This window comes from Aquarana catesbeiana, linkage group LG09, assembly GCF_042186555.1.
Source record: "Aquarana catesbeiana isolate 2022-GZ linkage group LG09, ASM4218655v1, whole genome shotgun sequence".
Classification (NCBI taxonomy): domain Eukaryota; kingdom Metazoa; phylum Chordata; class Amphibia; order Anura; family Ranidae; genus Aquarana; species Aquarana catesbeiana.
In genome coordinates, this window is record NC_133332.1 from 180,967,316 (window position 1) to 180,982,189 (window position 14,874).

Genomic DNA, 14,874 nt, shown 5'->3' on the forward strand with positions numbered 1-14,874 from the left:
AAGAGTACCTATCACTACCTATCACTGTCACAAGGGATGTTTACATTTCTTGTGACAGCAAGAAAAGTGATCAATTTTTTAAAGTGACAATGTAAAAAATAAAGTAAAATAAATAGGAAAAAAATAATTTAAAGCGCCCTCATCCTCGCGAGCTCACGCAGCAAAGAAAATGCACACGTAAGTCGCTCCCGCATATGAAAACGGTGTTCAAATCACACATGTGAGATATCGCCGCGATCGTCAGAGTGAGAGCAATAATTCTAGCACTAGACCTCTGTAACTCTTTCCTGGTAACCGTTATTTTTTTTTAAAGCGCCGCCAAAGGAGATTTTTAGGTTCTGTAGTTTGTCACCATTCCATGAGTGTGTGCAATTTCAGAGCATGACATGTTAGGTATCTATTTACTTGGCGTAACATCATCTTTCACATTATTTTAGCTAATTGAGCTAACGTAAATTTTGTTTGAAAGACCGCTGCGCAAATACAGTGTGACCTAAAATATTGCAATGATCGCCATTTTATTCTCTAGATTCTCTGCTAAAATATATATATATATATTTAGCAGAGAATCTAGAGAATAAAATGGCGATCATTGCAATATTTTAGGTCACACTGTATTTGCGCAGCGGTCTTTCAAACAAAATTTACGTTATATATATATATATATATATATATATATATATATATATATATATATATATATATATATATATATATATAATGTTGGGGGGTTCTAAGTAATTTTCTAGCAAAAAATACGGATTTTAACTTGTAAGCAACAAATGTCAGAAATAGGCTTAGGCATGAAAGGTTTAACTTTGGCTGTGAGCCACATAGGTCCTATTTTTAGCTTTTTAAACTTATTGCCCATAGGAATATACTTTGCAGTAAGTTCAATCTTTTTGAAGACTTCCCATTTCTGTTCTGTGTTTATCGATGCCAATATTCCCTCCCAGTCTAATGTCCCGTACACACATGATCGGACTTTCCAACAACAAAACCGTGGAATTTTGTTCGAAGGTTGTTGCCTCCAACTTGTCTTGCATACACACGATCACACAAATGTTGGCCAACAATTACGAACGTTGGAACGTGGTGACGTGCAAGACGTACGACAAGCTGAGAAAAAGGAAGTTCAATAGCCAGTGCGGCTCCTTCTGCTTGATTCCAACACGCGTGAACTTTTGTGCGTCAGACTTGTGTACACACGATCGGAAATTCCGACACCAAAGTTTTGTTGGCGGAAAATTTGAGAACCTGCTAGCCAACATTTGTTGGCGTAAATTCCGACAACAAATGTTCGATGGAGCATACACACGGTCAGACTTTCAGCGAACAGGCTCACATCCAACATTTGTTGTTGGAAAATCTGATTGTGTGTATGGGGCATTAGGCTTGGAGAGCAGCCCTCATCCTTGGAAAATTTGCTCTCTTAAAGTTAAGTGTTTTTATATTTCCAGTATGTGCTTCTTGCTTATAGCTAACATTGAATGAAATCATGTTATGATCACTGCTATTCAGATATTCTTTTATATGAACATTAGTAATAAGCTCTGCATGGTTTAAGATTACCAGGTCCAACAGAGCATCATTCCTAGACAGTGCCTCTAAAAATTGTACCATAAAATTGTCTTATAATAGGTTTATAATTTTTTGCCGTTCAACTGTTCCAGCAGTAGCATTACTCCAGTCAATTACCGGGTAGTTAAAATCCTCCAATTAATATCACTGTACCAGCCCTTGCAGCCCTTTCTATCTGTGCAAGAAGCTGAGTCTCTACCTCCTCATTAACACTGGGTGGCCTATAATAAACTCCAGTGATTACTTTTACAGACATCACAAGTCTCCCGCAAGTTGCGGGATTCTCCAGCATTTGACTGCGGGCTCCCAGACACCTGCAAGTGCTGGGCAATCTCCCGGCTGGGCCTGTCACTCAGCCACAGACCAGGGGCGTACACTTCTACCAATCCCTACCGGCGATTGATACAGTGCTGGGAGAGGACTTGTGCTGGCTGTGGCTGGGATGAGAGCAATGATGCAGCCACGGAGGTGATTGGTGCGGCAGCTGCTCTGGCCACCTTTCCCTCTGGGGAATTCAGCTGAGGGGCAGGGGCCACATTCGAACTTCCCCGCCATGTGGGACAGCCAGTGCGGAGCTGTAGGTGTGCTGGAGAGTGCACTACAGAGCAGACTGGTCTCGGAGATGGTAGCAAACCTGTGTGCAGCACAGCAGCAGGTTAGTGTGTGATGGCCAGCCCAGTAGTTTAGTATATCACTACGTTTTAACCTATACCAGCCAGACTGAGTGTTCCTGCCCAGTGCCTATCCACCAGGTGGATTCCCTGTCCCTACCCTATATCTAATAACCCTGATTTGTATATACACTGAGTGCCACTTGGTGTATAGATATCAGTGTAATATATAGGGAATAGCACTCAGTGTGCAGATATCAGTGTCATAGGTATCAGCACCCTGTACAGAGATCAGTGTTATAAATAAGGAACAGCACTTAGTGAGTGGTATTATCTATATACTGTATAGCACTGATATTTGTACACTGAGTGACACTCACTGTACAGATATCATTGTTAATTTTTTCAGGAAATAGCACTAAGAGAATAGATATCCAGGAAAGGACTGACATTTCTGCACCAGCAGGGGGCCCCATGATCTCTTATTGCACAGGGGGCCCATTAATTGTCAATCTGCCCCTGCCACAGACAGAAGACAGAGCAACCCGAGTGGCCGAATGGAGTACGGCCGTGGTGGCTGCTCAGGCTGCTCTGTCTTCTAAGTGACAGGTGGATGTGATGACATCCTTGCCAGGGAATGCCAGTCTGTGAGAGGTGGTGGACTGTAACAAAGTCCTGCCTCCTGGATAGATGGAACACTGAGCCAATGATACATTGAATCAGTGTGATGAGTATCATAGGAGGTGGGAATTTGTTACAGTGGGCGCAGGGATATTCAAATCTGTGATAGAACTCAGAGTGTAGTAAGGCTGCGTTTAATTGGGGGGGGGGGGGCACCGGCATGGAGTGTCACCTCATTGAAATGAGTTTGCCGCCTCCCTGAAATTCGTTTTTGCAGGTTGGGGTGTCTGCTTTTGAAGTACGCACACTCATGTGCAGTTCCACCCATAATGTAATAATCAACTAGGTCCTCTTTCACATTCGCTTTGAGATCACTTCTCACATAGAGACAGACACCACCACCAGTCCGTTTTACCCTGTCTCTCCGCAAGAGATCAGATCATAGCCAGGAATATTAATAGGCCAGAATGAAGCCAAGATTCAGCAATACCAATTCAAACATAGTTCTGTTCATGTACCAATGCTTATAACTCACCTATTTTGCTTGGCACACTTCTGGCATTGGTAAACAAACACTTTAATTAATTATTGGCACATTTTGCACACATATTTTGCTTTTTTTTTTTGTACAAATAGTACCATTTCCAATGGTTGTTTGTAACATGGGAACATTCTTATCCTCTACCATAGCCCCCCCCCCCCCCCCCATGTGTCTGACCTGTCTGCTCCATTACAATATAATTTACCCTCCCCTCAATCCTAGTTTACTACTCCAGCCTTCCCATAAACCTCTCCGCAACACAACAGACCTCCTTCCATTTAGGTGCAAGCCATCTTTATCATATAGGTTGTACCCCAATGAAAAGTCAACTCAGTGCTATAGAACCCCAAATCCCTCCTTACACCAGGTCTTTAGCCATGCATTCAGCTCTCTAATCTCCCCCTATCTTTCCTGTGTTGCGCATGGCACATGCAATATTTCATAGAATATCACCTTAGGGGTCCTTCCCTTCAACTTGCAGCCTAGTTCTTTAAATTGATTCTTGAGGAGCCTGCACCTTCTATATGTTCTGTCATTGGTTCCAGCATAGGCCAAGACAGCTGGGTCACGCCCAGCCCCTCCCATTCATTTATCAACTCGGTCTACCACATGCAGAACCCTGGCATCAGGGAGACAGCAAACTATTCAGTTGAGGCGATCCTGGTGACAAATTATTCTATCAGACATTCTGATTATAGAATCCCCTATTACCACCAACTGCCTAGTCCTACCTGCACTACCCTCACCACCCCTACTAGATGGGCTGCTCTCCCAGCTGTTAGGGGTAGCAGTGACATCTAGGGCTGCCACCTCTGAGCTTGTCACCCTCCCCCTTCTTTACACAACTTGGAAAATCTGTTAGGGTGCTCAAACCCAGGGCTGGCCTTCCTTTTCTGTGAGCCCCTACCACTCCCTGTGACTACATTACCCATCTTCCTACCTGATAATCCTAACATACCCCTCCACCCACCACATTAACCCTACTTTCAAGGTTAACAGTTCTGCCCAGTGTTGCAACTTGCTCCTCCAGATCTCGAATGTGAGCTTTCAGAAGGGCACCTCGCTCACATCTCACACAGCGATGTCCCTCCTGGAGCTGTTGCTCCATTGTTGTATACATGCGGAACACTGTGCACTGCACAAAGCTCCAATCTTGCTAGCACACATTATCTCAGTTATAAATGTAATATTACTAACAGGAAATTTCAGATGTTACTTACAGGCTTGAAAACTCCTGTCAGAATTTCCTGTTTTAAACTCCGGTTTTTAACTCACCACTTAGTCAAAATTACCACTTTGTCTAAGTTCCAGCAAGCGATCAATTAACTACTCCCCTTAATTAGCAAACTGAAGGTAGGAAAGAATAAAAAAGGCTATTTAAAAAGTGACATAAAAGGTGTTTAAAAAGCTGCAAGTAAAGACCCCCAAAAAAAACTTAAAGGAGAAGTCCAGCCAAAGCTCGTTTGGCTGGGCTTCTCCTATGGATTAAAGGAGTGCAATTCGTTTTGCACTCCTGTTACCCATTTTCAGCAGAGAGCGGAGCCTGAGACGGCCACTCCCCACCCCTCCACAGCTCGACGCTCTAGTGAGCGAGGAGGGAGCAGAGCGGAGAGCTGCTGATTGACAGTCAGCAGCTCTCTGCTCAGAGGGAAGTTGTGAGAACCGAGCCATCGCCGATGTTTGATAGCTCGGTTCTCAGTGGCGCTAAGGGGACAGATGCGCATCCACCTAGGTAAATATGATTATGGAAAAACCCCAAACCCATACAAATGTAACCACAGCAATCAATCGCCAGCAAAAAGAAAAAAAAAAAAAAAAGCAAAACTTTTTCACTCTCCACTCAAATTTCCCACTCTTCAGCTTTCAACCAGCAAAATGTGGCAAGACTTCCACACAATACATGCAGTGCTTAGAGACACAGCAGCACTTGGCAAAGTAAATAGTTTGTTTGGACCAGCTTGGACCAGCTTAGTCCAAACGAGCTATTTAAAATGACATAAAATATGGACACTAGCTTTAAATCCCTGATAAAGCAGGCAGACTACTAATATATTTATAGTACCTTTTTTGACAGTAGCTGACAAAGGATTGTGTAATTTTATTGCAGTAAGCTTTTGAAATTACATGTTAATTCAGTTATTTTACAGATCAAATAAAATCCTATCATAATTAACATAATTAAGTGGTAGATGTGAATTTGATTTTTACGTTATATAATTGTTTTAATAAAAGATTACAGAATCCCCTCTGTGCCATTCAGTAGGCTTTTTGCAGTGAATATGAGTGAGAGATTCAGAATTTTACCCCCAACAGTGCTTCTGCCTGCTAGAGAAAAGCTTTAGTATAATATTTAAGTAATACAGAAAATACCGGTCAATGCATTTGTGTCTGTGGACTATATTAGGTCATACACGATTACAGATTGCTTTAAAAACACTCAGGTTAAACCTGCTGCTCATGAATTTAGAAGGAAAGCTGTGCTGTCATTTTCTTGTTGAGTTGAGTCTCCAAAGTCCCTAGGGATAACTACTTTTTCTAACCAGATCATCTCTCCAGGATAGGATTATAGCTCTGGGGAAGAATTATAAATATAATCAGATTAGATGTGTAAGGTGGAATGTGGATTTTTGTTAGATTATTAAGCAATTATTTCTGTAGGACATCTATTTAAAGCCTTTAAGCTTATCTTAAAAAATCTTACACTGTGTTTGTGCTGCACTTTTGTTGTGGTTGTTTTAATTGCTGGAATGAATATTTAAATGCATTAATACAAAACAGATATGCTTATATGTAAAATTTAGAAGGAACTCAATTCTGATCACATCATCATCATCTGCTTGTTTCTAATTGCTAATTTTGTAACTGTATACCATCCATTACTGCTGTAATTCCATAACTGTCTACCAAGTTTATTCACTATCTGTTTGAGAAGCAATATAGAGGGCATGCTATACACTGATCTGTGTATATTGCAGGTCTGAATAATTACAACACTTTCAGAATAAATAATTTATTTTGTATTGCTGTATTTATTTGAACAGAGGATGGTAGGGCAAAAGGGCAGGTGAGTAATAATGAACTTATAGATCCACTGCCTATAGAAAAAAAAAGAAGCAATGAGGAAATAAGAAAGGGGGGAAGGAGTGTAGATGTCTTAAAGGAGGGAGAGACAGTAGTGGGAGGATAGATCGCAAAAAGGAAGGAGAGATGGAGGATGCATGGATGGAGGGAAGGAGGACGGAGAGCCTGAGCGAGACTGGTGTACAGAGACAGTTAGGTGGACAAGAGGGTGAATGGGTAGATGGCAGAAAGATTAACAAAAAGTGGAATAAGGGTTAAAGAGGAGACCATTCAAAAAATGTAGGACGTAACCGGCACTCCAGACTTCAGTTTCATTGTTGTGAGTGAGATTCCATCAGGGATGGAGCATTAAACAAAAACAAAAACTAGTTGAAAAGCACTGGAACCATAAGATGATTGTATTTGAGTTGTTATCTAATAATGTTGTTATGTTGTCTACATTCTGGGTTGACAGTTATATACACCACTATTTCTTTGGTTTATAATCCTACTGAATGGATCTGAGATTGAAGCACCACACCACAAGCTAATGGTCCAGATACAGATTCAGTCCCACGTAAAATTGAGTGGGTGACTTTAAAAAAAGAGCCAAAGCATTTTGGATGCCAGAACTTGCCCCCCATACATCAAGGGGTCTGTTTATAAATAGGGGTGAGCTGAACCCCCCCCCCCCCCCGGTTCAGTTCGCACCAGAACATACCTAAAAGGCAAAAAAATTGGCAGAACACACTAGCACTGTTAAAGTCTATGGGACACGAATATGAATAATCAAAAGTGCTCATTTTAAAGGCTTATATGCAAGTTATTGTCATAAAAAGTGTTTGGAGACCTGAGTCCTGCCCCAGGGGACATGTATTAATGCAAACATTTTTTTTAAAACGGCCGTCGTTTTTTCGGGAGCAGTGATTTTTTTTAATGCTTAAAGTGAAACAATAACAATGAAATATTGCTTTAAATATCATGCCTGGGGGGTGTCTATAGTATGCCTGCAAAGTGGCACATTTTTCCCTTGTTTAGAACAGTACCACAGCAAAATTACATTTCTAAAGGAAAATTTGTCATTTAAAACTGATCACGGCTGTAATGAATGTAATAATGTAATTGTCGGGTCTCGGCTATATAGATAAACCTTATTGAAAAAAAGAGCATGGGATCCCCCCCAGTCCATTACCAGGCCCTTTGGGTCTGGTATGAATATTAAGGGGAACCCCCCGAACCAAAATTTAAAAAAAAATTGCGTGGGGGTTCCCTTAAAATCCATACCAGGCCCTTCGAGTCTGATATGGAAATTAAGGGGAACCATGCGCCAAATTTTTTTTTTAAATGGCGTAGGGCCCCCCCCCGAAATCCCTACCAGACCCTTCAGGTCTGGTATGGATTTTAAGGGGAACCCTGCGCCAAAAATATAAAAAGAATCCAAAATCCATACCAGACCCTTATTTAGGCACGCAATCTGGCAGGCCACAGGAAAAGAGGGGGACGAGAGAGCACCCCCCTCCTGAACCAGGCCACATGCCCTCAACATGGGGAAAGTGCTTTGGGGTAGACCCCAAAGCACCTTGGCCCCATGTTGATGGGGACAAGGGTCTAGTCCCCACAACCCTTGCCCGGTGGTTGTGAGGGTCTGCGGGCGGGGGGCTTATCGGAATCTGGAAGCCCCCTTTAACAAGGGGACCCCCAGATCTTGGCCTCCTCCCTGTGTGAAATGGTAACGGGGTAAAAATGTACCCCTACCATTTTACAAAAAAAGTGTCAAAATGTTAAAAACGACAAGACACAGCTTGGGGACAAGTCCTTATTAAAAAAAAAAAAAAAAAAATCCCACAATGTCCATTCATCTTCTTCTATCTCCCCGCGACGGACCGAAAAAGAAAAAAAAAAGCCGAGACCGATCCGCATCAATGGGAGCTCCCGCTGTGTGACGCTTCAGCGCCTTTGACAGTTCTTATATAACTGAGAGTGGGGCCACCCGGTTACGTCCCAGGGTGACCCCGTTCCCTCTGATGCCACGGGGACTTTCCCACGGCTTCCCCGTGGCGTCAGAGGGGGGCGGGGTCACCCATTTACCCGTTTATGGGGTTGATTTACTAAAGGCAAACAAACTGCACTTTGCAAGTGCAGTTACATACATTTTACTTAGTAAATGTAAAGTGGTAAAACTTCCCTTTGTAAAGAATACCTAATCAGGTGCAAGGGAAATAAAAAAAAGCATTTTTGCTTGCACATAATTGGATGATGCAAATCAGCAGAGCTTCACCACATTTACTAAGTTCAGGGGAAAATGCTTGCAACTGCACTTGCAAAGTCTATTTGTCTTTAGTAAAGCAACTCTTCTGTCATTCTATGATTGTATGCTCCAGCTAGTGCCAAAATGTGGTATATTTTTCTGAAATTCTTCATTCTGAAAATATACCGCATTTAGGCTATTAGATAGAACCGATGATCTTAGGACGTCAAAGTATTAGAGAAAATACAGAGAAATTTCATGCAACCTAGACAAATGCTTTCGTTTGTTGTTTGTTCAACAAATGTTTTTTTTTATAAATTCAGCCCCTAGTATTTGGTTTTACATTGTATATGTATGAAATATACTCTATACATAACAGATACTGATAGGACATAATTCAGTGAATTGAAAAGTATAATTCAAAGCTTTAAATGTCATAATTCTATAGAGTAAAAATATGCAATGTTAGAAGCAATAATACCATAAAATAAATCGAAGAGGAAAACAGAGTCCCAGATCAAATATCACACTGTGAATATTGTTAATAATATAAAGAAAACTTTATAAAATAGACAACATTTTATACACATTGATTTTATGATTTTTTTTTTGTAATATTATGATCAATAATATTAACAGTGGAATATTTGATCTGGGACCCTTTTATCCTTTCTTTTTCTTTGCTTTTCTTTTCTTCTCTTCTTAATTTCTGGTATTATAGCTTCTAACACCTTGAATCATTTTACTGTATAGAATTATGACTTGCAATGCTTTGAATTATACTTTTACATTCACTGTGTTTGGTCTTATTAGTATAATGTTATGTATGGATTATGTGTATTGTGCTTACATTGGCTACATGAAATTTTTCCTGTAAGCTGTAACTAAAATTTTGTTGGAAATAATAAATAATTTTTGTGATACTTCAATAAATATTTTTTAAAAAAATGTGAGGCTTCTTCGTTGGTGACCAGAAAGGCACAATTAAAGTGGTGTTAAACCCAAAATAAAGCTTAGCACTGCTTATTGCAGCTTACCAATAAATGATGTGGCTGCATTCATTTTCTTTTTTAAGGCTTTATTCCCTAAATTAAAAGTGAACTCGAGCTAACACTTTTTAAGCGGTTACAGCAACAGTTTATTTTTTTTATTTTTTTTTTACTTTTGGGATAAAGGTGATAAGGTGACAAATGAATGCAAGCTTGTTTGTCTCAACCCTCTTACTACTACTTATCTTGAACTGTTCAGTCTTTGACAAAGTTTCAAAATGACAGACTTACTGACCGGATCACCAGGTGAAAAAAAAGGGGAAAAAGTCTAAAATATTAAATACAGCTAACACTTCTAAGACTGGTAGGCTGCAATATAATACTGTACATGTTTTCTTTTTTCTTTTTTTAAATACCACTTTAACTAAAAGAGCAATGCATAGAAGAACACAAATATTGAAAAATGCTTTTTGGGACCTAGGTGAAGATAGTGCATTAATGAGATGTGATAAATACTGTCACTGAGAAATGGAATCACACAATAAAAAGGTTAACCTGTTTGGATTCTCATAGATCTAATATAATATAATAAACATGTTTTAATTACCTGATTATCTTGTTTTAGTTGCCATTTGCTAGTTTTTTAGTAACCTATACAAATGCAGTGCTTAGGTCAGCTTTATTGAGGTTTATGTACGTGGGCATAATAACATCTACTGTTCAAAGAATCATGCCTTTCAGAAAGCTGGCAGAAAGACCCTGCATAAAAATGTATTGGTCCGTAAAGTGCTTACATTTACACATCTTTAGAACCATAAACATTCATAAAATGTTCATATCTGTAAAATGTTTCTTCCATTCCCCTACTTTTCAATCCCAGTATGTATGCAAATATATGCATTCAAATGTGTACACATGTAATTTACCCAGAAATACTGACCATGGAAGCTGAATTTTCTAGCTTAATTTTGTACAGCTGAAAGCAGTGCAAGATTACTGAGTACAACACAGCTGTGTGCATAGGTCCATAATATACAATACTGCTGTGCTCAGATCCATAAAATAAACTATGCTGTATGGATCTGAATGCATTTTTAAGCCTCAGTGCATGAACCCTTGCACTGTTGGATTGAGAATAGTGGACTTGAGGGGGGTTTACTAAAAGAGATGCACACAGAAACTGATGCAGCTGTGCATGGTAACCAATCAGCTTCAGCTTGTTCAAGCTTTGACAATGACATCTACAGGAAAAGCTGATTGGTTACTATGCACAGCTGTACCAGATTTAGTAACTCTCCAAAGTGTATTTCCACTTTGCAGTCAAGTTTGAGAACCCTCCACTACATGTTTGCTTTGTCTTCGCATTCACACAACATACCCCAAAAAATGATTAAAAAAAATAATCCTACCATTCTAGTTGTTCCCTTGAAGCAGTTTGATACATAGGACACCATAGGCAGCTTCTATTGTTTTGAAAAGATAGCAATGTGAAGATGAGAATATTGATGTATTAATCATTATAATAGCAACTTATCTTAATCATGCATGCATCTTTATCATATGACCTCTTGAGTGGCATGCCACTTATTTTTTTATTTTATTTTTTTAGCCGTGCCTGTTTGGTTCGTGGTCAGGTGATTGCTGTAGATGGGACACCACTTGTAGGCGTCAATGTCAGCTTTGCACACCATAATGATTATGGATATACCATCAGCCGACAAGATGGAAGGTACATTTGTAATGTTGTGAACATTGTTCATTTATTGATCTATTTCCCTTTTCACAGAAGATGAATCCTTTAACTACTTTAGCCCCGGAAGATTTTACCCCCTTCCTGACCAGAGCACTTTTTACAATTTGGCACTGCGTTGTTTTAACTGACAATTGCACAGTCATACAATGATGTACGCAAAAAAAATTTGTGTCCTTTTTTTCCCACAAATAGAGCTTTCTTTTGGTAGTATTTGATTACCTCTGCGCTTTTTATTTTTTGCGCTGTAAACAAAAAAAAGAGTGTAAAATTTGAAAAAAAATCAATATTTTTTACTTTTTGCTATAAAAAAAATCCCCCAAATTAAAAAAAAAATTCTTCATCAGTTTAGGCCAATATATATTCTTCTACATATTTTTGGTAAAAAAAAAAATCGTAATAAGCGTAGAGTAGGGGAGGAGACATATCGTTGTTCCTACTTAGTAGGAACAAACAATATGTCTCCTCTGCCCTGACAGAACAGGGATTTGTGTGTTTACACACACAAATCCCCATGCTGGCTCTCATGCACGCGACCGCATGTGGCCGGCAGTGAACGTGGCCGCTGGCCATGTGCATCGGGTCCTCCGCTGTGCGGCGGGTGCGTGCGTGCCTTCTGGTGGCCACTAAAGGGAAGGATGTACCCATACGGGATTTTGCCCAGGAGAGTCATTCTGCCGCAGTTTATCTGCGTGAGCCGGTCAGGAACCGGTTAAAAGCAGCCAAATTACTCAAACATAAACATTCTCTGACTGTATGTATTACATGCAGCAGTTTTCAGATCTGATTTAAGCTTTTAGGCCTGATTCACACCTACGCAGGTTGCAGTTTGCATATTCCAGGTGTATTTTGCGTTATTCAATACATGTTTTTGATCCAATGAAGTCTATGGAACCAAAAACCAGAAAAAAAGTCCCTGCCTCTTTCCATAAAATGAATAGATGTGAACTACATCCATAGGAAACCATGTTAAATGGACTGTAGTGTGTTCCTGCAAAACTGAAAATGCACTAAAAAATGCATAGGTGTGAACTAGGCTTTAGATAAAGAAAAAGCTTGGTATGGAAGGCTATATCCAACTCTAATGCCCCGTACACACGGTCGGACTTTGTTCGGACATTCCGACAACGAAATCCTAGGATTTTTTCCGACGGATGTTGGCTCAAACTTGTCTTGCATACACACGGTCACACAAAGTTGTTGGAAAATCCGATCGTTCTAAACGCGGTGATGTAAAACACGTACGTCGGGACTATAAACGGGGCAGTGGCCAATAGCTTTCATCTCTTTATTTATTCTGAGCATGCGTGGCACTTTGTCCGTCGGATTTGTGTACACACTATCGGAATTTCTGACAACGGATTTTGTTGTCGGAAAATTTTATATCCTGCTATCAAACTTTGTGTGTCAGAAAATCTGATGGAAAATGTGTGATGGAGCCTACACACGGTCAGAATTTCCGACAACAAGGTCCTATCACACATTTTCCATCGGAAAATCCGACCGTGTGTACAGGGCATTAGGCTTGATTCACACCTATGCATTTTTAGTGCTTTTTGCATTTTGCAAATTTGCACTACAGAACTTGTTTCATTGGAAACCATGTTGAATGGACTGTAGTACAAACCTGCAAAATGCACAAAGCACTAAAAATGCATAGGTGTGAATCAGGCCTTAGAAACAGCTCTAAATTATCACTAACAAAAAAAATTGTGCAGCAACTTGGCAAATTAAAGGATTATAGATCTGATTAAAAAAAAAAAAAAAAAAAAACTTTGCTTACAGATTGCACTATTGTCAAAAAGCAAGAACACTACCATAAATATCAATAATTAACTACAGCCAGTTGAAGACTTATAAATGTATCTGTGCTTAATTTTATGACCATTACCATTAATTTTATGACCATTACCTAATGTTTTCTTTATTCCTATATTTTTTTTCTTTTAGCTTTGACCTGGTCACAATTGGTGGTATCGCAATCACCCTCCTTTTTGAGAGGTCACCTTTTGTTACTGTGAAGAGGACATTGTGGTTGCCCTGGAACAAATTTGTTGTTGTTGACAAAGTTGAAATGCAGAGATCAGAGATGGAGTCAATATTATGTGACATGAGCAGTTTTATCAACCCAAATCCAATTGTTCTTTCTTCACCATTAACGAAATTTGCTGGATCATGTGCACAGAGAGGATCGGTCATCTCTGAATTGCAGGTAATTTCATGATAATGAACATCACATTTCATATAGAGTCAGGTCTGAAACAAAACTGAGATATGAAAAGACCAAAAATGCAATGGAATAAAAAATACCAGGCGCATTGACATATTTTAAAAATAGTCACCTTATGAAAATGTATTAGAGATGCCCTGAGACATGTCTAGTTTCATATTTTGGGGAAAATCTGCAATACTTTCTACATGTAAATTTTTTAGTGCGTATGGTGTTTTAAATGCAATTTCAACTGCACAGTTTTCATTCAAGGGAGATGTAGGGCCAAAACTCTTTTGGCTCTACTTCTCCTGTGGGTCACAGGATTGCACTTAGTTCTGCACTCCTGTGACTCCTATTCAGCTGACAGCAGACCAAAGTCCACTGTCAGCTGATGTCACTCAGCAGGTTCAGGCTCTCAAGAGATCCAGACTTTGATGTTGGGATCCATCAAGATGCCTGAGTGGTAGCTGGCTCAGTCTCTTAGCTCGCTGCTGAGAGCCTAAGGCAGCTGCTCCTGCTCCCAAAACTGAGTGAGTGATCAGCGGTCTTTGAATGTCTCAGAGCTGGCGGGGGACAGGTGCAGCATCAGACCGATGGTGCATCCAAATAGGGAAGTGTGTAGGTTTGTTTTTTATTTTCCTGCACTTCTCTATTAAATCACATACTTTATGCATAGGTGGCCTTTGAAAATGTAATTAGATAATCCTCGTCTTCCTTATTTGTGTAGTGCTGATAGATTTGCAATCTACCATATGTTAGGTAAATTTAGTAACTTGTTCATTAAATAGGTTAGGTTTGACTCTGTTTCAGCTTGGCTGACGTTGTGTGCTTCCATACTGACCGGTGTGTGTCACTGTTATCACTGGCCAGTGTTGGAAAGGCAACGTGGATGGATGCTCTTCTGTCCCAGGGGACAATTCGGTGGAGGTGGTCCTCTGAGTTGCATTCTGGGCGAGGGTATTTATGGGGCAGACGCCATATTAGGTTTTTCATTTTACAGCCACCTGCTGGCCCTCCTTGCAGACAGGTATGCGTTAGAGAGCAATCTCGTGGTCCTCCGTTCCGGAGGCCCACGCCGCTGCGGCACAGGGGTGGGCCCAGAAGCTTGTCTGGGGCCTACCACAGCAGCCGAGGAATGGTCCTTTGCTGTCTATCCAGAAGAGAAGAAGCTGGACAACCGTGGAGATCCCAGGGGAGGACCTGACATGGAAGGATCATGCAGCGTGCTGGTCTGGAGAGGGGCCTGGTGACTCGGTTGGAG

The 14,874-nt window shown here is 40.4% G+C and overlaps 1 protein-coding gene across 9 annotated transcripts in view; it reads left to right on the forward strand.

Moving 5' to 3' along the window:
* TENM1 (teneurin transmembrane protein 1) overlaps positions 1 to 14,874 on the forward strand; it is a 1,380,190-nt gene that overhangs the window by 1,002,417 nt on the left and 362,899 nt on the right. For all 9 annotated transcript variants that reach the window (XM_073599409.1, XM_073599407.1, XM_073599406.1 and 6 more), the window contains 2 exons: positions 11,261 to 11,380; positions 13,352 to 13,613. In XM_073599409.1, the coding sequence (XP_073455510.1) occupies positions 11,261 to 11,380; positions 13,352 to 13,613 (382 nt within the window). The remainder of the gene's footprint in view (positions 1 to 11,260; positions 11,381 to 13,351; positions 13,614 to 14,874) is intronic.